Source organism: Nannospalax galili, unplaced genomic scaffold (genome assembly GCF_000622305.1).
Source record: "Nannospalax galili isolate Female #2095 unplaced genomic scaffold, S.galili_v1.0 scaffold566, whole genome shotgun sequence".
Classification (NCBI taxonomy): Eukaryota; Metazoa; Chordata; class Mammalia; order Rodentia; family Spalacidae; genus Nannospalax; species Nannospalax galili.
Window position 1 is genome coordinate 2,942,560 of NW_008355811.1, and position 23,397 is coordinate 2,965,956.

General features: G+C 46.2%; 1 protein-coding gene across 1 annotated transcript in view; it reads left to right on the forward strand.

The window, feature by feature from the left end:
* Tmem132d (transmembrane protein 132D) overlaps nucleotides 1–23,397 on the forward strand; it is a 767,785-nt gene that overhangs the window by 657,004 nt on the left and 87,384 nt on the right. Inside the window, exon 5 of the mRNA XM_008853784.2 lies at nucleotides 21,530–21,673. Within this exon, the coding sequence (XP_008852006.1) occupies nucleotides 21,530–21,673 (144 nt within the window). The remainder of the gene's footprint in view (nucleotides 1–21,529; nucleotides 21,674–23,397) is intronic.

Below are 23,397 nucleotides of genomic sequence, written 5' to 3' on the forward strand. Positions count from 1 at the left end.
TTTTTTTTGTGTGTTCTTTAAATTCACTGAATTCTTTTATCATGTTTATAATTGTTCTTTTGAGTTCATGTCCTGCATTATCTCTTGGGTGTTCTCATTGTACTCTTCTAGAGGACTATTGGTACTTGCTGGGGATATATTATTTTGTTTTTTCATGTTATTATTTTTTCTCTATGACTTTGACATGTGAATTTCTTTTAGAGTTTCTGATTCTTCTGTGAGCTTCAAGCCTTCCTTTGTTGAGTTTAGGTCTGCTTCTTTTTGTAAACTTTATGTGCCTTTGTGGTTTACCTGTTGGGCATGAAAAGCTGGTTGGTCTAGGCTTCAGGTTCTCTTGATTTTATATTGGAGTGGCCAGATTGCTTTTGTCTTTAGGAATTCCCACAGAAGCCCAAGTCGGATGAGGATCAGATGCTCTCAGGCTTTCTCCTAAGGTCTGGATCCCTCCATGAAAGATGCTTTCCTCAAGAACTTGGGGGCTGGACTGGCATGGGAGAAGGGCCCAGGAAAGATGCTGGTCTCAGGAAGCTGGTGGCCATGCCACCCAGGAATGCAAAGGGAGTTGGGAATGGGAAGAGGCCCGGAGGGCTTCTGGAGACCACAGGGAGGAACTGGGTTGGTCTGGATGCAAAGGATCAGGAAGCAGTGGTGGCTGTGGGCCAAGAGGTCAGCCCCAGTGTCTGGGGTGCCAAGACAAGAAATGGGCCAGTACCCAGGCTAGGAGGAGAAATTGGGTTGGGGAGCTGGGAGGGTGAATGAATCTGGGGGAATCGAGGTGTGGTGGGTGCCACTGGACTTACCCAGTAAAGATGCTGCTAGCAGCACACCCGGAGTCTGTGCAGCCCAGGGAAACAAAGGTAGGTGGGGGTGAGACCAGGCCCAGAGGGCTCATGGAGACCACAGGGAGGAACTGGGTTGGTCTGGATGCAGAGGATCAGGAAGCAATGTTGGCTCTGGGCCAATAGGTTAGCCCCGGGGTCTGGGCTGCCAAGACAAGAAATGGGCCAGTACCCATGCTAGGAGGGGAGCTGGGAGGGTGAATGAAGCTGGGAGAGTCAAGGCACAGTGGGTGCTGCTGGACTTACCCAGGAAAGATGCTGGCTCCAGGATGCTGGAGGCTCCAGCTCAAACAATCTTAATCATCTTTATACCCCTGTCCCCAGTGGCACCCTCCCATAGCCCCCCCGCCCCACTGGAGCCCATATACTCTGTCGTCACTGTCAAGATCCACTGGGTTGTTAGTGTCCCCAGCAGTTCCCTGGTACAAGTCCATCCATTAAGTCTAGTCAGCCTATCTAGAGCCCTTTGTTTTAGGGAGATCAGCTCTTCTTCACCTAACAGTAATCAGTTACCAATATTTCTTCAGATAAGATTGGGTTCTGCTGTTCATTTCCCAGTTCTGTGCTGAGTTTTTGTCTGCCTGAGTTTGCATGGGACTTGTGTATGCTGATACCATTGCCACCGAATCATATGAGCAGGCTCCCAGGAGCTTGAAGGACTCTTTCCATATGGTCGTGCACCTCCTCCCTGGCTCTTACAATCTTTCTGCCCCATCTTCTGTGATGGTCCCTGAGCGCTGGGTGAGTGAAGTTTGATAAAGGGTCCTGTCCAAGGACCAGCATTCAGCAAACTCTTGATCTCTATTGCTTTGTCCATTTGTGAACTTTGGTATTTTGGGCCCTCTGCTGCATGTGGGGGCTCCATTAATGGGAACTGAGAGATTCATTAGTGTCCTCTTTATTATCCCTGTTCTATGTTCCATGAGCCTTAGATGGAGAGGTTGCATTGTAGATGTGTCATTTAGGCCTGGGCAATTCACAGACAATATCTGTGTGTGACCAGTTGTGGTACTTGGTAATAGTCTCTGGTGCAAAATGAGCTTTTTTGATGAGTGGTGATTGGGATATTTTGTCTGTAAATATAAGGATACATATTTTGCACATAGTAAGAAATCACATTAGTCTAGCAATGTGACAGTCTTGGGGTTTTCTCTAAGATCTATGGCCACTCCAGCCATGTATATTAGATTATGTTTACATTACCACACTTGAGTTTCCTACCTTTGAGTGGGTGTTTAATCAAATTAGGTAGCTGTTGATTGCCTCCAAGATAAGAGTGGCACTACTGCACCAATGATGTATGCTGTGCTGGTCATTGATGTGATTATTTGGTCTTGAAGCTGGTGATGGATCATCCATTGATGTTTTTCCTTGGCACCTTCATAGAACTCTCTAAAGCTATGAGAGCTCACCTTCAGGGAAAGTGGTTGCAGGTCAGTTGCAGCTCTATTGCTCCAAATCCTGTGTCTGAAGTGTATTCTGTCTTCGGGAGTAGGGTCTTCAAGTTCTGCGAGGCCTTCACGGGCTGTGGCAATAGCCTGAGTAATTTTGGGAGTCTCTTGGACCACCCTGGCCAACAACTCAAAGGAAGGCATCTCCTGTCTGGCACTGTTTCTTGTTATGTAGCCTTTAGCTATACACATGGACTCATGTAGAGATAATGTATGTGTAATTCATCAGTAGGTTGTTGGACTAAAATGGTTTCCTCTGGTTTTTAGGCATTATTTCTCTCTCTCTCTCTCTCTCTCTCTCTCTCTCTCTCTCTCTCTCTAAACCTTCTGGCATGGTTTCCCCATTTAAAGTGCCCCCACTTCCCCATTTCTCCCTTGACAATACGCATCACCTATGGTCCTACCTCTCTTGAGCTCTTTTTTTCCCTTTATCCCCAAGGTTCCTTGTATTACCCTCCTTCCCTCCTCCCATTTAAATAACCACATTTTTATCCATTTATCCCTTAGTAACACCTGTTTCCTACTGTTCTTCTCTCTCAGGTTCCTTCTTTTCCTTTACTTCCCTGTTTCCTTTCCATTATTCTGGTTCTTAGAGTTATATGTCTGGATACATATTCGCTTATAAGGATTTGGTGCTAGGATGCACATATGAGGGAGAACACACGTCGTTTGTTTTTCTGAGTCCGTGTTACTTCACTTAGCATAACAGCTTCTAGTTCCATCCATTTACCTGCAGATTTCATGATTTATCTTTCTTTACTGTTGAGTAGAACTCCATTGTGTAAATGTACCACATTTTCATTATCCACTCATCAGTTGAGGGACACTTAGATTGCTTCCATCTCTTAGCTATTGTGAAAAGAGCAGCAACAAACATGGATGTACAAGTGTCTCTGCAATAGGATGAGATACTACGGTACAAGTCAACCAGCCTGGGGCATTTCAAAGACTTTTCTGTAACCTGACTGTACCCCTCATGGTGGCTTGATTTGTGTTGCTTAGGATGGAATACAGGAGAGTGCCTGGGTCTATGCTACACATTGGCCATAGGGTCAACAGGATGTCTAATGAAAATGACGTGGGATGAACAAGAGAGCCCAGCTTTGCGCTTTCACAGCCAGATAACTGTGAGTAACACTCTGAGTCTGGCATGTTGACAAAGAGACAGTACCAAGAGAGTGTCTGGAACACAACAAGTCTAAGACATTCCAGCAGAGATGGGCACCTGGGCAGTAGAATACAATACCAGGGTTCACAAGCCTGGAACCAGTCAACATGTTACTGCCCCTGGGATGACTAAGCTTCTCCTACAGCTATGGTCTCCCTCAGCAAGGCAGCTCACCCATCCCACAAGCAAGCAAGAAGCACAGCTGCCCTGCTGTGTAGCATGCATGTCTCTGTAATCAGGACAGTTGAGATAAATCCAGCTTCTATCAGTGTTAACAGAAGCCTCTCTGAACTGGGCATTTCCACATTCTTAAAGACATGCTCACACAGCAAAGTGGCAAGGAACTTAATTCAAAAGCAGAGAGTAATACAGGTTGGATGTACTGCAAGAGAGCTGCAGGCTTCCTGAGCCAGAGTGCTCAAGACTTCCTGGTTACTGCAAAGGGCTTCCTATTATGGGTTCAAGAGAAGGAGTCACTAGAGACAGGGTATGGGGGTGTCTTTTGGTTTTGATAGACAGGCTTGGATAATATAAACCTTTATTCACTGCATGTCCTTCCTCATGATGCATCTGACTTTAATCACATGCATGTCCAATCATGCATAAGCATAAGATGGTAAATAGGGGATTTTCCCCTAAAAATTTACTTAGAAGACATAGTTTACCTTACTGTGCGTGCACTCAAAATCAGTTCAGGCTGGATTCGCTCCTTGCCTCTAGTTCCTCCAATGTGTTTAAATAAAAACAGAAAGTTCCTGAAGGTATTCGAGAGAAGATTGATTACATTGTTGGGAATGAGGTGTGTTTTCAGTGTGATGCAGGCAGGGACCCAGGCTCCTAATTTCATTCTTAGGAAAGGGGTATGTGTGTATCTCAAGCCAAGACAAGTCTTGGGGTTTGTGATGGTTTGAATGAAAATGTCCCCCATAGGCTCCAAGAATTTGGACATTTTTGTCCCCACATGGTGGTGCTGTTTTGGGAGTTTTTAGAAGGTGTGGCTATCCTGGAGGAAGCACCTTGTGGGTGGGTGGGGGAGCTTAGAGAATTCTTAAGCCTTGCAGGATCTCCAGTTGTTCTCTTGCTTCCTGTGCCTGCATGACGATGTGAGAACTTAGCTTCTGCTGCTCCTGGTCCAGCCACCTCCAGCCACCATGCCTCCCTGCCATGACGGACTGTAATTCCCCTGGAACTGTAAGCTCAAATAAACTCTTCCTTCTATAAGTTGCTCGGGTCAGTGTTTCTATCACAGCAACAGAAAAGTAACTAATACAGGGTTGTTAGCCTTTTTCAGTGTGTGCCTGAGCGATCACCTTCATCACAGAGCTTCGTTGGGAAGAGAGATCTAATGATTACATTCCTTCTTCAAGGCCCAAGACCTTCATCTGCCTTTCACTCTGTGTAAAAGGGTCAGAGTTCGGAGATAGCCCAGGCAGGGGGAGAAGCAAGGAATGTTTACTTGATCCCCACCACAGCAGCCTCAGTTCAAGGAACGGAAAGACAGCTGACAGCATGTCCTCTTGGTCAGGGGCTCAGGGTGACGCATGGCTGAGTCAGCCAGATTGATTTAGCTGCATCTTCCAAAGTAATCTTCATGACATCCACCCTCCTCTCAATTACTGTGGGCTGTAGATATGCAAATTCATTTTTACATTAGCCTAAGAAAACAATAATTAAAAAGAGCATAATATATTCCAGAACCAAACTGAAGATGACTTTTGCACTCAGCACTATTTGGGATTAGCCACACCTCTGCACCTCATCAGCATAGATGATCAGGACTTGGCTTCTGGCACCACGTGGCCCTTGCTGAAATTCCTAGGACTTGCAGGCCCACAAAGGGCTTTAGCTCTCTGTAACAACTACTTTCAGAACCGCACCTCTTGCAAAACACAGCCTAAGAGCTGTCCTTTGATGTTTGTTAATTTTGTCCTTCCCAAACCAATTGAATTAATTCCTTAGTTTCATGAACCATAAAACCTATAACACACTTCTCCCAGCCTACGGAAAATTCTGTTATCTTTGACAATTTGACATGCATTTTTCTGTAGCGATAGAAAAGAGGATGAGCCCTGTTTAGTTAAATGCTACAGGCAAAACTTCCCCAGGTTCAAAGAGTAATACTTCACGCCATCAGGCAGCACCTATCAACAGACATAGATTAAATATTTATACCACATTTTGTGACACTGCTGTGTGGGGGATGAGAGTGAAGCCAAAATTTAAGAACCACTGTTAACATCCGCAGCTGTCTGTCCACGACGTATGCCGAGCGTGCTCAATGACGGTTTGTCATACTGTCAGAATTTCCTTATGAATCATGGAGACACAATGAGAATCTTACTTGAAAAATGAAAAGAGCGACTGGAGACAACTCAGCAGTTAGGAGCATTTGCTACTTTCATGGAGGGCTAGGTTTGGTCCCCAGCACCCATGTCAGGCAGCTCACAACTGCCTGTTACTTCAGTTCTAGGGGATCTTACACCGTCTCCTGGATCCCACAGGCTCTCAACTCAAGTGCACAAACCCACATAAGAACACGTAATGAAAAAAATAAAATAAATCTTCATAAAGAAAAGAGTGCCTTTTCTCCTGTAATTCATGTTTCTTAGACTTCAGCTTTAGCTATTGGGCTTGGGCACAGTTTGCTTCCTGATAGTGCTAAATTCTTTATGTGGCAGCATTCTAGAAGCTTCTAAATCAGGAACCCAGACTCAAAACCTTCTGGAGAAACTTGAATCTCCCCATTTAGAGAAGGACAGGCTCATGGACAGCAGCCTCTTCTTACTGAGTCACAGCCTGAATTTCTGAGGCACAGAACATCTGGACAGGTGCCTAGATTTTTGCCTATTTCTCTGTTTTTAAGCCCGTGATTCACTGAAAAACAGTTCAGACTGTAGAATTAAGGAAAACATGGATGAGCTAGATTTAGTTACTTTATAAGATGAGTTTGTCAACATTTGAAAAGCCTACTCTGGTTCAGTGGAGGTCATTCCGCCCTATGTTGTGAGACACAGTTGAGTCGGGACAGGAATGAAGTATCACACATGCCGCCGAGGGAGGAACCTGGCAGCCTCATGATGCATAGATTCAGCCAGACACACAAAGCATGACTCAACTCCTGATTGCTTGGGTTGAGGTTTTGTGCTGGGATTTTTTGGTTGGTGTGGTGCTTATTTATTTCGAGATGGGGTCTGAAATACTCCAGGCTGGCCTTGAACTCTTGATCCTCCTGCCTCCACCTCACAAGCGCTAGGATCACAGAAGTGCACCACCACACTTGACTAGCATGTACCTTTTGGACGTTCTGCCCAGCCCCCTGGACAGGTTTTGTAGCCATCTACTCAGTGGTGCCCACTAAGAATTAAAAAGTAAGGAATTCCATCATTCCGTACTTTTCCAGAGCTGGTGTCTGGATCAGCCAACCAGCCTCAGCCTCTCATTCATAATCAAACTCTGGGCTCTCCCCATTCCTTAGCAATTCCTCTTCATAGAATTACAATCTTGAGGACGAAATTGGCTTATGCTCTTAAGCTCATTAATTTGCCTTTGTTTTATTCATGGAAAAGAATGTGCCTACCCATTGTGTGTGGGAGAAAGGCTAATCTAAACCAGTATGACCAAGCACAGGGAGTTCCAATGCACACTCAACAGCCCTCGAGAAACCCTGCTTGCTGCCATAGCTTTATGCAGGACACCCTGTCACGCAGACCCAAGGTTCTTTCTATTATTATCATTTGACATCACTTGTAGCAGCAAATGCAATAAATAAAAATGCAGTCTTGGCTACACCCCTAAAGACCTCACAAGTGCATTGTGGAACAGCTCAGCAGCTTTCTATACTTAACTAGAAGTGGTGACATAGGGCCTAAGGTTCTCCGTACAGCCAGAAATTCCTCCTCAAGGGGATTCAGTAATGCCATCTAATCAGCTTAAGAAGTTAATTAAACAGCTGTTACTTAGCATCTCAATTCTGAAGATACTAAATAAGATTTGAAATTAGTTATGCAAAACCAAGAAGTACTTTTGTGAGGCCGGAGATATTCAAGTGGGCTGGGCTGAAGGAAGCCTGATTCCTGGACAGCAGAGGGTGTTGAGGGATCCAGAGAGTCCAGGAGAAATATCCTGCGGCAGAGGACAGACAACTAGGCAAGAGTTCATGACACCCCTGCCAGAGACAGATGCCATCACCAGGGTGATGTCACAATGGTGTGTGTCTGTCACTGTGAGTGTGTTCTGTTCTGACTTCATACAGTTTTCACAAAAGTTAGGAAAACATCCTAGTCAGGATTTCACTTAAAAACTGATTCTCATCTCCTCTGGGATAATACTGACATTAGCAAACTTTTCCCGTGTCTAAAAAGTCACAATTGACTGGAGCTAAAACTGTCCCCTTTGAATCAGGTGTGCAATCAGCCCTACCAAGTGGCATGGCCACCTCTGGTCTCAGGTGAGTGCTAGTTGGATCCCTGGCCCAGGACACTGTCAGAGACAAACTGTTATAAGAATGTTCTGGTCCCTCAAGACACCTGAGCTGTGACCTTGAGGTTCTAAGAATCTGGGAGGAGGGTATGAATGGAAGCAGCTATGGCTAGTACCTATCTGTACTCCTGTGGTTCCATTTCTTCCAGAGACAAGCCTGAAGTAGATTTGACAGACAGGAAGGTAGCCAGGAGGTCATGCATGTCTTTGTGATTCACTCACCCACCTTTACTGAGGGCTTCTAATACTCAAGGTTCTAAAGTACTTGCCATACAGGATGAGGAGCCAGTCCTCTGCAGGGATTCTAGGGTCTCCATTGTGAGCACATGATGCCACAGTAACACATAACTGAGCCAAACTCCAGACATCCATGCGATGCAGCTCGCAGGGCACAAAGCCCCCAGCCATTCCATCAGTGCTAAGTTGTTATGGTCCCTGGTTGAACACCAAAAGCTCTTGGTTCGTGTGCAGGGAACTGTGTATGAGAAATTCTTGTTTTTAATCCTAAAGTCAGTGTCTATCTGAGAAGTGGCCATGGATGCTGAGAACCACCAAAGGCACAGGGAAGCCCTGCCCCAGTCCTGGCTTGACTCCAGTATAGAACATGAGTTCACTAAATGCTGCAACAGCTTGTGTCTTCCTCCATCGCGCCCTTCATCCCTCCTTCTTGTCTTCCATTCCTCCTCTCTCTCATCCTTTTCCTTTTGCCAAGAACATACTGGATCCACATAAGTCATTGTGTGTGTTACAATATTGTTAATAATAACAGACCTTATTGAAAAATTAATCATGTCAATCACTCTTAAGGGCTGAATTCATTAATGTACTTCATTCTGATGGATACAGTCTGGAGCCATGTTTCCTGTGCTGAGGAGAACAAGGTACAGAGAGTTTCGGTAACTTACAAAGTCATGCTGTCAGGAAAAGACAAGCCAGGACTGAACACAGGACCCTGCTCCCAGAACCTGCACATTAACCCTTGAACAGGCTCTGCTGAGCCTCCCTTGACTCTTAGATAAGGAAACATGGCTCTCGAGATCTCACATGCAGGGGCATGGAGAGATGGCTCAGTGGCTAAGAGCCTGGCTGCTCTTGCAGAGGACCTGGGTTCACTTCCCAGTACCTACATGGCGGCTAACAATTGTCCTAACTCCAGTTCCAGGGGATCTGAGTACCTCTTCTGACCTCCATGGGCATTGCACAACATGGATGCAGTTACATACCTCCAGACAATACACTCATAAAATTAAAATAAATATTTTAAAAAATTATCTCACATGATTCAGTTAAGTCATATGGGTAGCACCTTGTTCATCCAGTGCACTGACTTGGCAGGCTGGACTTACTCTCTCAGATACCACTGAGAGCAACAGGCCTCTGAGGATACTTGCTCGTGTTGGGAGGCATTGTCATAGCCAAGACTGGAGGTCAGAAGTGAGTGTTTGTAGTCAGACTTCTTGTCTCTGTGACAAGAGCTGAGATAAACAACATGGAGGGGGGTTTATTTAGGCTCATGATATCAAAGGTTTCAATGCATCATAGCAGAAGGACATGACAGAGCAAAACTGCTCACAGTAGCCAGGAAGCAGAGAGGGGCCTGTACTCACCAGGTGCTTCTTCCCTTTCTTCTGTCTAGATCCCCAGTCTATTGGATATTAACTCCTTAGTTGATTCTCCCTGCAAACACCCTCACAGACAGACCCAGAAGTGTACTTCACTGATCTTCTAAATGCGTCTCAATCCAGTCAAATTGTCAGTCAAGACTGACCATCACAGAGTATTCTGGCATCTGTGGGCAGAAGCTGGAGATGTTCTATGTATCTACTTAGACCCAGAAGTGTACTTCACTGATCTAAATGCATCTCAATCCAGTCAAATTGTCAGTCAAGACTGACCATCAAAGAGTATTCTGGCATCTGTGGGCAGAAGCTGGAGATGTTCTATGTATCTACTGCATGCAGATATCTGGCCATTCTGCTGGCGAGAGGCCATGCCTTGTGGTGAAAACTTGAATGAATCTAATAGCTAGAACCCTGGTTTCAATGTTTGTATCCAACCTCAGGGCAAAACACGGGTGAGTTTGTGATCTTTCAGGTGACAAGATTGAGGCTATCAACCTTGAGAATATAAAAGATAAATCAGAAACCAGGCAAGCTGGAAAGTCAGCATGGGGATAAGCTAAAGAATGACCAACCACTCCCATCTTACAAGGTGGTCAGGGGCTGCCTAAGGAGCCATGAAACGTGCTTGCATAAAACACCAGTCATCCATGTTCATTTCTGTCCTTGTTCTGGGCTGAACTAAACTTATCTGGTGGCTCCTGCCTGTGGTCACTTGTCTAGTACAGCAAGGTGTCCACTGAGTAGTCTCACTAAAGCCTCAGCAGTCCCATATCTTGTGGATTACTCTTGGACTTCTGCTGGGCCTTCTGATCAGATCCCTCACACATGGCCTCTGCATGTGACCCAGACTTCCTCCCAGCATGGCGTCTGAGTTTCCAGAGCAAACATCCCTGGGAAAAAGTCAGGTGGAATCCACATTGCCTTTTACGGTTTGTTCTCCAGCCATGTGTCCCTGAGACCAGGAGGCAGCCAGACTCCACCTCCACATGGCAGTTCAAAGAACTGCTCAGAGATCTAGACATTCTTTCATTTCTGCCAAGCTTTACTGAGTTACAATTGACAAATAAAAACTGTAACGTGAATAGAGCAATGTTTTGATGATACTGTGAAGCAACTGCCACCGTCAAATGAGAAAATACATCCATCATCTTGCACAGTTTGGCTTTTGCTTCTGCTTTTTTGTTGTATTGGAATGAGAGCATTCAAACCCACTCCCTTGGAAAATCTCAAGTATCTAGGACATTCTCCCCTTCACAGTCACCCTGCTGCTCATTGGATATCTGCAGCAGACCCAGCTCTTAACCACAGTTTGTGACTTCCCCACCCATCTCTCCAACATCCTGCAGCCTCGCTCCTCCTCGCCGTTTCTATGAACTCTTTGCTTCCCAGTGTGTGTGAGGTTCCTCAGCATTTATAGTTTCAACGGTGATAGTTTTAACAACAGTGAGCGTGTGCCACCTTGATAAGACAGTTAAATTCACATTTATAAGAAGGAAAGTAACGTGCCGTGTGACCAGGTATGTCTGGGCAGCATGGAGAAGCCAGCCTCAGTGGGAGGCTCATGAGGAGACTGCTCTACTGCCCGGAGTTGCTGTCCCCTGAAAAGTGCAAGACTTACTTTACCTCAGAGCAACAGCTACAATGCAGTGTTCTTTCCACTATGCCACTGCCACTAAACCCAGGTGCCAACCCACTGGAAGACAGAGTGGTTTGCAAATCTGTGTATGTCCCAGGCATCAGACTGAGTGATGTTTCCCGCTGGTGAGAAGAGGCATGGGGGTTATTTATGGCGGTGTGGTCTTGTTGCTAATTAGATTTAGTATTTCTATGGTCATCTAATAACTCTTATGTTTAATGTGGTGTCAGTGAAAACCTCCCAGCTCATCATCATGGCAGTGCTTGAGGGTATGGGAAGAGAGGTAAGAGCCTAGGCAAATAAGGCAGGGTGCTGAGTCATTACTCTACTGAGTAGGTTATTGATCTTTGCTGGGAAATGAAAAGCTTTAAGAAATCAACCACAGTTAAGAAAATATACTAGGGAAGAGCAAGCTGCAGGGAACGTGGAGTTACTAAAATGGTTAGACTGGATCTGCCCAAGAAACAGGACAGTCATCACCTACTGCATAGAGGAAATGTGGAAGTTTCCTATCTGAGCAATCCAGGTGGGCTTGGAGAATACTCCAGGATTCGAATGATCTTTGAAGTATGACAGCATTGTCATGTATCAGTCAGGATAAATCAGGTTATGTGGCAGCAACACATAGCTCCCATCACACTACCCTAGAACAGGAAAAGCATAGTGAGGCCACCTCCTGACTACACGAGTCAGCAGGAAATTATTTTTCACATAGAATCAGATCTTTTTCACCCAGATCTTAGGTGATCTTGGGTGATCATGGGTGATCTTGGGGGGTCCCCTAAAACCTGCTTCTTTAAGCCTGTAGATTCACCACAATAAACTCTTTTGAAATTTAATTTTTTATTTTAAAATTATTTTTAATTATTCTTTGACAATTTCATACGTGTGTACAATGTGTCTTGATCATAGCCACCCATTTCCCAGTTCATCATCCCCACCCCTGACCATAGGTCCTCACTGACCCTCACCTTCTCTTCTTTTTTTAATTTCAATTTTTATGTGTATGAGTATGTTGCCTGCATGTGTGTAAAGTGCATCTGTCTCATGCAATGCCTATGGAGGTCAGAAGAGGGCATTGGATTCCCCTGGAAGTGGAATTATAGACAGTTGTTAGCCGTCAGATGGGTTCTAGGAATTGAACCCAGGTCCTCTGTAAGAACAGTCCATGTTCTTAACCACTGAGCCATCTCTCCAACCCTCTTCTTTTTATTTTAATAACCCACAGTTAGTGCTACCTACACAATCATGAATGCGGAATTATCTACCAGAGCACAGGCACTCTGCAAGAGAGGCCACACTCCTGAAGAAAATTTTGTCTCTTCTAGCAGTCATCATCTGACAATAGCTTCTCAGCTAGGAGTATGTCCTCATAAGCCACCCACCCCCATCCATGCTGGAATGGTGACTGGCTTGATCTAGTGCAGGGAACCACGGCCACTGTGAGTTGATATGTGCACCAGCCATGTCATGTCCAGAAGTCAGCATTTCACAGCTCCCTGTCCTCTGGTTCTTATGTTCTTTCTGTTCCCTCTTCCATGATGTTCCCTGGGCCTTGCAGAGGTTGATATAGATGTTCCATTTATTGCTGAGCACTGAACAGTCACTTATTCTCAGCACCATGACCAGTTATGCATCCCTCCGTTGACTGCTGTCCACTGCAAAACTAAAACTAAAAAATAATAAGTTTTCTGACCACGGCTGAAAGCAGCACTAGTCTATGGCTATAAACATAAATACCTAGTTTTCAAAAATATTTTTAATTTTTATTTTATGTATATAAGTGCTTTGCCTGCATGTATGTAAGTACACCCATGTCATGCAATGCCTGCAAAAGTCAGAAGAGAAAAGGGTGTTAGATCCTCCTGAAACTGGAGTTACAGATGGTTGTTAGCCACCAGGTGGGTTCTGGGAATTTAACCCAGGTCCTCTGTAAGAGCAAGTACTCTTAACCACTGAGCCATCTTACCTGCCCGATAAATATCTAGTTTGACAGCATGTAAACTTTCTTTTTAAACAAGGTAGATTCTTCTGTCTGCAGCTAAGCTCTCTGACCATGACTATATTTTTAAAAACTGAACATTATTTCTAAAATATTTTGAAGAATAAGAAGACAGGAACTTGAGTGCATTCTTTCCTTATTTAGATATACTTTTTCATTTATTCCATTCACATATATCAAAGAACAGGTGTTACTTAGTGATGGAATTGTGTTCCATCTTTTAGACAGTGTCTTGTTATGCAGCCCAGACTAGCCTCGAACACAAGGCTGTCCAGTCTCAGTCTCCAGCCTTCCATGTGCTGGGAATACAGGTATAGACCTCCACCTCCAGCTTGGAAAATGTCACAATAAATGTATTTTCAATGACTGTAATCACTATTGTGGTTTGAATATGAAACGTGACAGACTCATATATTCGACATTTGGTCCACAACTGGTATTATGAAACATTTAGCAGGAGGATCCTAGCTGGAGAAAGTGGGCCACTGGGGTGAACCTCAGTGTTTTATAGCTCAGTCTGGTTTCCTGTCATCTCTCTGTATCCTAATTTGCCAGGATATGAGCAAGCAGCCCCACACTCCACTACCACAGGCACATGCCACTCCCCCCTCCCGCCGGCTCCCCAGTCTTCTCTGGCATGATGGGCTGTACTGTCAAACTATGAGTCCAAACAAATCTTTCCCCCTTTAAATTGCTTCTTATCAGATGTTTGGTCACAGCAATGAGACAATTACAACCATATATAAGCAATGTAACCTTTCATGGCCTGTGTGTGTGCCCTGTCGCTGAAGGTGGTGTTATTTGACAATACAACATTGCCAGAGTGTCCAGAGAGAATTCAAATGGTAAAATTGTATCTAGGGCTGGAGAAATGGCTCAGTGGTTAAGATCACTGGCTGCTCTTGCAAAAGATCTAGGTTTGATTCTCTGTACCCACATGGCAGCTGACAACCATCTGTAACTGCTGTTCTAGGGGATCTGATGCCCTCTTCTGTTCTCAACAGGCACTGCACGATGGGTGCACTTACACACATGCAGGCAATACACTCGTACACATAAAATAAAAATAAATAAATAAAAATTGTACCTAGATCTGAATTTTACTGACCAAGGGTGCAAATCCAGCTCCCCAGCTGATGTAAGAAGGTCAAAAGTAGAATATCAAGGGCCAGTGAGATGGCTTACTGAACAAACCTGATGACCTAAGTTTGATTCCCAGAACCCACATAAAGGTGTCAGAAGGAAAGAACCAGATCCCAAAGAATTGCCCTGTGACCTCTATGCGTGCATTACACACACACACACACACACACACACACACACACACACACACTTGCACTCACTCACACAATAATAATAAAGGTCATCTACTTTTTTAAAACTATAGCTTCAATCCAGGGTGTGTGCAGTCTCCTTTCCTGGCATCTGTAGTCACCAGGGCATCTGCTCTTGATTTAAGGCAGCAGGTGATTACGGTCTTGCCAGGTGAGCTCTTAGTCTTCCCAAGGATTCTAAGCACACAGTGAAAATGCTTTGCTCCTGAAGCTTGCTGTGTAAATTAGTGTGAATGCTTGCCACCTGTCTCCAAGCAAGAGCGCATGCATAGGGTGTTCCTTGTTCAAAAAGCACATAAAATACTTCTCCAGTGTGTTATCAGGAGAGATTTCTCTCATTGCATGGGAGCAGTTTTGTAACACCTGAGCCCATCAGAAACTGATGTTATCCAGTGCCTCCATCACAACCCCTCAGCTCCTCCCACCCTGTCCTGGGTGTTTTTATGTAAGTGAGGCCTGCCCTTCCCTAACATGTTCCCACTTCAGATTCTTCCAGACACCTTTCCACATTTTGCCCCATGGCTTCCTCAACACCATGGAATACTATGTTCAAGAGTACAGTGTTCACACAGTGTGGTGTGTCTACACAGCATGGAGTATTCACAGGGTATGAGGTGCCCACATGGCTTGGGTGCTCACACTGGGGTGTGGATGGCAACCATTCAGACACTTGTGAAAGGTGAGGCCTCTGTAGACCCCAGCTCCCCTGGCCTCAGCTGCAGCCCCCGCACAATCCTGACTTGGGCTGTCCTCCTCCCCTGCCCTCACTGCACACTCTCAGCACATTCCTTGTCTGAGGAGACTTCGCTATGGCAGCTTCAGGACATGAAGGTGGCTCAAAACAAACACATCAATCCGTACTCCTCAATGATAATGACATTGTCATCCTGACATGCATGGTGGTTAGGGATGAGAAGGCTGCATCTTGAAGGAGGCTTTGGGAGGGAAGAATGTAAAACAAATGCTTTGCTCTATCCACCTTCCTGGTCAGCCTGTCTAAGCAGGTGACTGTGCAAACAGAAGAGACTGAGTCAGGTTGAGTTCCTGAAAAGGTATTTATTGGAAGAATATCGCTCTTTCTGGGATCTAGACAAGCCTCAGAAAAGGCAGGCACTGCCTAGTGCAGGAGTCACTGAGTCCAGGACTGTGGTGAAGACTTAAAGTGTCACATGTCAGAGCAAATAGAGAACCCCCTATACACACAGGCACACACACACAAACACACATGCGCACCATGCATGCATGCACGCACGCACATCCGTGCTCTTCACTCTCTAGAGTGAAATTCAAATCTCAGGGATAATGTGCTTATCACAACTGCAGAATTGAGGAGACAGAGGGCTGTTCTGCTCCTGCCAGCCACTGGGGTGAAGGAGCAGGAGTCACTCCTTAGAGGAAGACTGCCACCCTGTTTATGCAGCAGGAGGCAGGGCAGGAGCTTTCTGTGTTGGAGGGCATCCCCTTTCTTTAATCAAGTAGTGTAGAGAATTTATCTCAAGACGGCTCAAATTGCATTTACTGGAGAGTGAACACTGTCCTTGCTGCAGATCCCTGTAGGAAACTCCTGCACACTTCCTCTCCAGCATCAGGCTGTGTCTACCTCCTCAACATACCTGCACTCAGATTCGTCGCTTACATGTGGAGACAAATGGACATGTGTGGACAGCATGAGCACACACTGAGAGGACCAGGCAGCAGGCTGTGAGACGCTGGATATGATGGGGCCCCCAGCTTCAGCTATCGCTGCCCCCAAACTGACCTTCCTTCCTTACCACTGGGAAACCAGGTGATGCAGCTAATGCCGCACTGCCCCACCTTGCTTCCTCCAACGTATGGGGCACTGCAGACTGCCTCTAGGATGCTGTGTGGTGGGGAAGCAGCTGATAAGGCCAAAGCTATATGCATTTATACATCTTCCTACCTGATTTATCTATTTTTAACATATATGGGATCATTTCAGAACTATATCTTAAAGTGATAAACAGTCTCTGGAGTAGCTGCAATAAAACAGGAAAGAAGGGAGGGAGGGAGAGAGGGAGAGGAGGGAGGGAGAGAGGGAGGGGGGAAAAGAAAGAAAAAGAAAGAAAGAAAGAAAGAAAGAAAGAAAGAAAGAAGAAAGAGAGAAAGGGAGAAAGGGAGAGAGAGAGAAAATGGAGGTATTTTGCTTTTTCCGAATAATTTCACACCCATTTCAGCCTGAGGATGGTGATCACCCCTGTGAATGAGATGATAGGGATTAGCTACAAGTAAATACCAAAAGCAATGGTTAAAATGAGCAAGATTGATTTTTTTGATTTTGTGTGTGTGAGTGTGTGTATGTGTGTGTGTGTGTGTGTGTGTGTGTGTGCATGAATGCAGTGTATATGGATGGATGCCACTTGTGGGCCACCTGACATGGGTGCTGGGGAACAAACTCTGGTCCTTTGCAAGAGCAGTACACACTCAACTGCTGAACCATGTCTCCAGCCCCCCATGAGCAAGATCTTAGTATTCTCTCTTCTAAAGTGTTTGGGATGAAGATACAGTGTCCAGGCTCCTCATTCCCACATCCTCACTGTATGATTTTCAGGGCAGCCCTGACGAAGCACCATGAACTTTGGGGAGAATGTTCCTCAGGTTCTGAAGGCTACAGTGGGAAATCAAAGTGTCCTAGGGATGGCTCTCCCCTCCAATGTCTCTCAGGATGGGAGGCCCCTTCCTGCCTCCTACAGGTTCTGCTGGGTGTGGACAGCCCTTTAACACTCAGAAAGCTAGGGATGGAGCTCAATGGTCAAGTGCTTGCCTAGCATGTAAAGGTCCTGGGCTCAATCTCTAGCACTGCCAAATAATAAAAGAAAAAATGCACATGATTAATGTCCCCCTGTTAGAACTGCAGAGTTCTGGGCACTAAGAGTTCACTGCTAGCTCTGCATCACAAAGCAACTTAGGTCAAAGGCAAGATTCCAACCAAGAATCCAAGAAAAAAAAGACCTTTAAAATTGGTTTGTTTTTAAACAAACTTTCCTGGTGACCTCACCAAATGGTTTCCAATTGTATGTTATGAACTCTATACAAAGACTAAGGGGCTGCCAAAAGTTGTTTTTTATTTAATCTGGGTATGTCTCATACACAGTGCCAGGGAAAAGGACACTTGCAGGCCGAGGACTCTCTGATATGCTTCAGCAGGCAGCCTTCTGTCACTGCAGCCATATGCCTGATACAATCAACTAATAAAGAGGAAAGTTTATCTTGGCTCATTATTTTGGAGCCTTCAGTCTATGGCCAAATGGCCTCATTGTTTTGGGCCTGTGGGAAGGCAGCACATCATGGGAACAGTGTGTAGCAAGCAAAGCCTCTCACCTCACAACCTCTTCACCTCACGACTAGGAAGCAATTAGAGCAAGAGGGAAGGACCAGTATTCTACTATCCCCTTAGAGGACACAGCCCCAAGCCTTAAAGATTTCACATTAAACCGCAACTCTTACAGGTTCCACCACCTCCCAAAAGAATCAAAATGAGGACCAAGTCTTCGATCCATGCACCTCTGGAGATACTGAAGACCTAAACCACTGTACCATCGATTGCTCCCTTACTGTTGTCACAAAACACTTCTCTCTACCCGCTATGTTCCTCTTCTCTGAGCAGGAACACATGATGAGCTGGTACTTGGAGCAGGGAATTGATGTAAAAGAAGCATAAGGAAATTAAAACAGACACCAACGCTGGCTCCTGTGCCTCAGCTCTGTTTGCCACAAGTGACTTCAAAGCCTAAGGAGAGAGGGGAGGAGTCCTGCACACCTACCCTGTCCACGCCACCCTGGACTTCCCTGTTCACACTGTCCTGTGACCTTCCACTATTTACACTGCCCTGTGTGTACTTCCCTTGCCCCCACTGCCCTGTATACTTCCCTTGTCCCTACCCACCATGAGCACCTCCCCTGTCCATGCCACCCTGTGCACCTCCCTTGTCCCCACCACACTGAGCACCATACCTGTCCGAACCACTATATACTTCTCCTGCACAACTCCCCCTTGCACACCTGTCCTCCCACACCACCCTGTGTGCCTGACCCACCTGATCCACCCTGTACATCTCCCCTGTGCTGTACCACCACAGATCACCCCTACTTCCCATGCCCCATCACTCATACTCCTGTTCAGTCCTGGGCCCCTCTGCCAGGAGGTTTTTTCCAAAGCAGGAGATGCACTTTTCCTGCACATGTAGCAGGCTGGGCTCTCTAAACTGTCTGCCCCAGGAGCTCCAGGACTCAGAGTATAAATTCCTGCCTCTTTCAGGACTCAGCCCTCAGCAGAGTTATTTATAGGTGTGTTTTATGAACTTACCCCACTAAGAAATTTGTCACAGTAGATTCAGTGTACTTAAATGCACACACAGAGAAAATACGCATGACGTGTTTGGTAGTCCGTGTCAGTTCCTGAAGTGCTGTGTGCCAGGTGCCTGTCCTGGTAACTTGTCTCTCCTTTGCCATTTCCCTGCTCCATCTTTTCATGGAGTCCCCTTAGTCACAGTATCAGTTTCCAGAAAGATCCATGCTAGGATATAGATCATCACTTCTCCATCAAAATGGAGACAGCTGTTGTTTCCCACTATAGATACTGATGCATTCAACTCCAAGAAAAGTATCCACAGGGCTGGCTAGATGGCTCGGTGGGTAGAGGCACTTGCTGCCAAGTCTCACCATCTGTCTTTGATCCTTGGGTCCGACATGGTACAGAGAACTGACTTCCACACCCCCCTCTACACACATATTAAATAAATAAATAAATGTAATAAAAAGTTTTAAAGTTGATACAATGAGGTGATGGAGGGTCTGTGCATGTTCAGTTTAAGTGTGGGCTGTGAGTTAAGGAATGTCTCAAAATGGAGCCTTGTCTTTAGAATGAAAACGGCATGTGTCATTGGAGTCCAAGGCTAAGCCAAACGAGGTGGTGTGCTGTGAGCCTCGAGTTATGAAGGAGGGATGTAGTCCTTACATAAGAAGTGGTGTTGCCATAAGGAAAGCAGTGATGTCATTCCAGGATAAACTTCTATTCTGTCTGCTACTGCTATTCAAAAGCAATTTAGATTCCACATGAAGGTAAAATCCACAAGCCTTGTCCTAAAGGAAGGTGATACAGGTATCTGGAATCCCCAGTCTAGAACAAGGACAAATGGATCTAGTAACTGTAAGTAGTATGACGGCTAGGTCAGGCTACACCTAGCCAGTCCTGCCCACATCGAGACTTTCTGTTGTTATTCTATCAAGAAAGAGACAGGCAAGCTTGAACTTCACAGAAGAAATATCATGTGGCTTGTTACTGCCTTTTAGGGTCAATGTCAGAAAAGGATGGGCAGTGGGCCAAGAGATGGGAAGCTGTGACTGTGCAGAACCTGCTGGAAAGTAGGTAGAGGGACCTCCTCCTTCTCCTCCTCCTCCTGCTCCTCTTCTTCCTCCTCCTCCTCCTCCTCCTCCTGCTCATCCTTCTTTTGCTCGCCTTCCTCCTCCTTCTTCCTCCTCCTCCTCCTGCTCCTCTTCTTCCTCCTCCTCCTGCTCCTCTTCCTCCTCCTCCTCCTCCTGCTCTTCTCTTGCTCGCCTTCCTCCTCCTTCCTCCTCTTCCTCCTGCTCCTCTTCTTCCTCCTCCTCCTCCTGCTCCTTCCTCATCTTCCTCCTCCTGCTCCTCTTCTTCCCCTTCCTCCTCCTCCTCCTCCTCTTCCTCCTCCTGCTCCTCTTCTTCCTCTTCCTCCTCCTGCTCCTTCTCTTCTTTTGCTTCCTGCTCCTGGTACTCCTCCTTCTCCTCCTCTCCTTTTGAGACAAGATCTCCTGCAGCTGAAGCTGACCTTTAACTTGATGTTAAGTCAAGGATGACCTTGAACTGATCCTCCTACCTCCACCTCCTTACTGTGCCCAGTGCTGGGATTACTGGTGTGTGCCACCACCATACTTAGTTTATGTGGTGCTGGGGATGGAACCCAGGGCCTCATGCAGGCCTGGCAAGTGCTCTACCGACTTAGCTGCATCCCTAGCTCTAGTCTTAGATCTTTACATGACAGAGGGAAAGATTGCCTCAGACAGGCGTAAGAGCCACTTTCTAGCTCTTAGGACTCAGTTCTTGGAGCTCTTTGGATCTCCTACCCTTTCAAATACCATAGAACTCCTCCAGTTAAGCAGACAGACCAGACAGTCAAATAGAGCATGTGGTGGGTTAAGGACACCCTCTTGTTGGATCTCTGAAGGAAGAGTTCAGTGGCAAAAAGTATGTTTGCATGAGTGAGGGTATGATGAGTGAATGAATGGGTTTCAGACCCCATGTGTCACACTGGAGGCTGAGGGAGTGTGACTCCAACCATAATAGCATTCAGAAGCTAGAATCCAGGAAGAGCCTAGAAAATCTCAGGGAAGAGAAAGGAGCCAGAACACAGAGATCCCAGCAGGCTCACTCCCGTCTTTTCTCCAGCACACGCAGGAAGTGGCTTGCCTAACTGAAGCTCTTTTCTCAAAGCCTTGTCTCTCTGGCCAGTAGTCACATGCTTAAGTTGGAATCAATGTATATAAATTTGGAACTATTTAGGTCATTAATACATGGACTTGGGAACTGGGGTTCTTGGGTTCAAACCCATTTTCATTACTTCCTAGCTTCGTGACCTTGGACAAATCATATGACCTCTCTGTGTGACCTAAGAAACAGGCTGATGCCTGTCTCATCAGGGTTCTGTGAAAACTTCTGAAATAGTACTCATAGAGCTTGTAAGAGGGTGCTCAACACATAGGAAGGTTCCTGTGCATCTGTCAAAGATGGCAATGCTACTTTACTCCACCACCTCCCATCATGTCCTTCCTGTAGAAACCCAAGTGTTGACAGAAATGGCCTCTTGGCAGATGGCTGGTGTTCAGGGCTTGGTTTTCTGAGCCTGGATAGAAGGTCAGTCCATTTCCAGGGAGGCAGAAAGAGGCATCCACACATTCAAGGAACTGATCATGTTGGAAGAAGGTCACAGACAATGTGTTTGGTCTTCCAGGAGGCAGAGATCCTGAACACAGCCATCCTCACCGGGAGGTCGGTGGCCATCCCTGTGAAGGTGATCTCAGTGGAGGAGGACGGCACGGTGACAGATCCTTTGGACTCGGTGGAGTGCAGGTCAGCAGATGAAGACGTGGTTAAGGCAAGTGGACAGCTCCCCACCCCTGCAGAACCCAGAGCCACATAGGCATTGGTGCTTACCCCAGCAAGGTCCTGTGGGGCCCCTCTCCCCACATTCTGGTAATCCTATCACTTCAATCAGGACTGTCCAGCCCCCAAGGAAAACAGAGGGAAATGTTGCTCTGGCCCACACCTAGGCTATGACTATTTCTCTTCACCCTGTGCCTTTGGTCTTTTCCAAGCTCATGGGTGGTAGCCCTGGGATTCAGGAACTTCCCCCAAGCTGAGAGCAGAGGTTTCTCTCCCCATCCTGAACTTCAGAAGGAGAGTCAGAACCCAACTGTTGGACATGCAGCCATGCTCCATGAAGCGTTTATAACTAGATCGCTTGCGTGAAATCAATGAAGTATACTATTACACCCAGCTTTGATTTACAAAACCAGCCACTGAAGAAAGGACTTGACTCTTACACTCTGACTATCCCACATAATCGTACATGAGAGAAAGACACTAAACACTGCGACCATCCTCTCCTTTACGTTCCCTGATTCCATCCTTCCTCGTAGCCTTCTTTCTCTTTTTAAATTGAAAAAAAATACAAAAATGATTAAAAGCATGGTGGGGGAAGTGTAAAGCTGGGGACTCCAGACTGGCTGTGCCAGGAACCTTGCAGCATGCTTCCAAGAAGCAGGAGAAACTGGATTTGTGTGGCTGCCACAGCCCACTCCACAGCCAGAGCCACAATGACAAATATGCATCATGTCACGGCCCACTCCACAGCCAGAGTCACAATGACAGATGCCATGTCACATCCTCAGGGAGAAAGGATGATAGGGATGTTTCTACACATTCCCAGGGTGCCCTTCTTACCAGACCCAAAAAGATAGTACACAGACCCCTGGACAGGAATTGCTTTAACCTCTCTGCTCAGAAGGGAACCAACCGCCAGGGAATGAGCATCTCTGGCCACTTAGAAAGCAGCAAATGCAAACTGAACCCTTGCCAAGTGCTAGGCTCTGCGTAGGATGTAAGACCATCGAAACCAGAAAGAGGCATGCTTAGGGAGGACAGGGAGAAAGCAGAGCTAGGAGAGTGACACAGTATTGTAGTACTTTACATAATAGGTCACTCTGACCTACTTCTTATGCAATCTACTTCATACACCAGGCAATTCCTTCACTTGCTCAGCATCTCAGTTCACCCTTGATTTGTCTCTTCCTGTCCCTCACATCCAATCTTCTGCAAACCCTGCTAGGAATCCCTTCCCAGGGCATTGACATCCAGCAGGTCTGCTCTAGAATGGGCCCAGCCTGGTCCGGAGCATCTCAGCTCCTAAATCAAGGAATGACTTCCTCTCCCTCTTGCACTAGCCTGTGTCCACATACCTTTCCCACCTCAGCAACCAGTATGGTCAATGACAATTCAATGGTATCATCACCTCTCTGCTGAGAGCCGTTTGCTGGCTTCCTTCCTACCTCAGAGGAGAAGCTGGGCTGACACTTCACACTGACCTTGCTCTTGTTTGCTGCCTTTCCATCTCTCATTCCCGTCACCCTGGAGTCTCTAGTGCCTCTGAAGCTGAGCACTCCTTCCGAGCCCTACTTTTGTCTCTCTCTACTACATGTCTGTGTGGCCTGCCCCCTCACTTAGCCTCTCATGGAGGCCTCACTGTCTATCATCTATGAAATCGGCATGAAGACCCAGCACTGCCTTACCCCAACCCTGCTTAATTTCGATTCGTATATA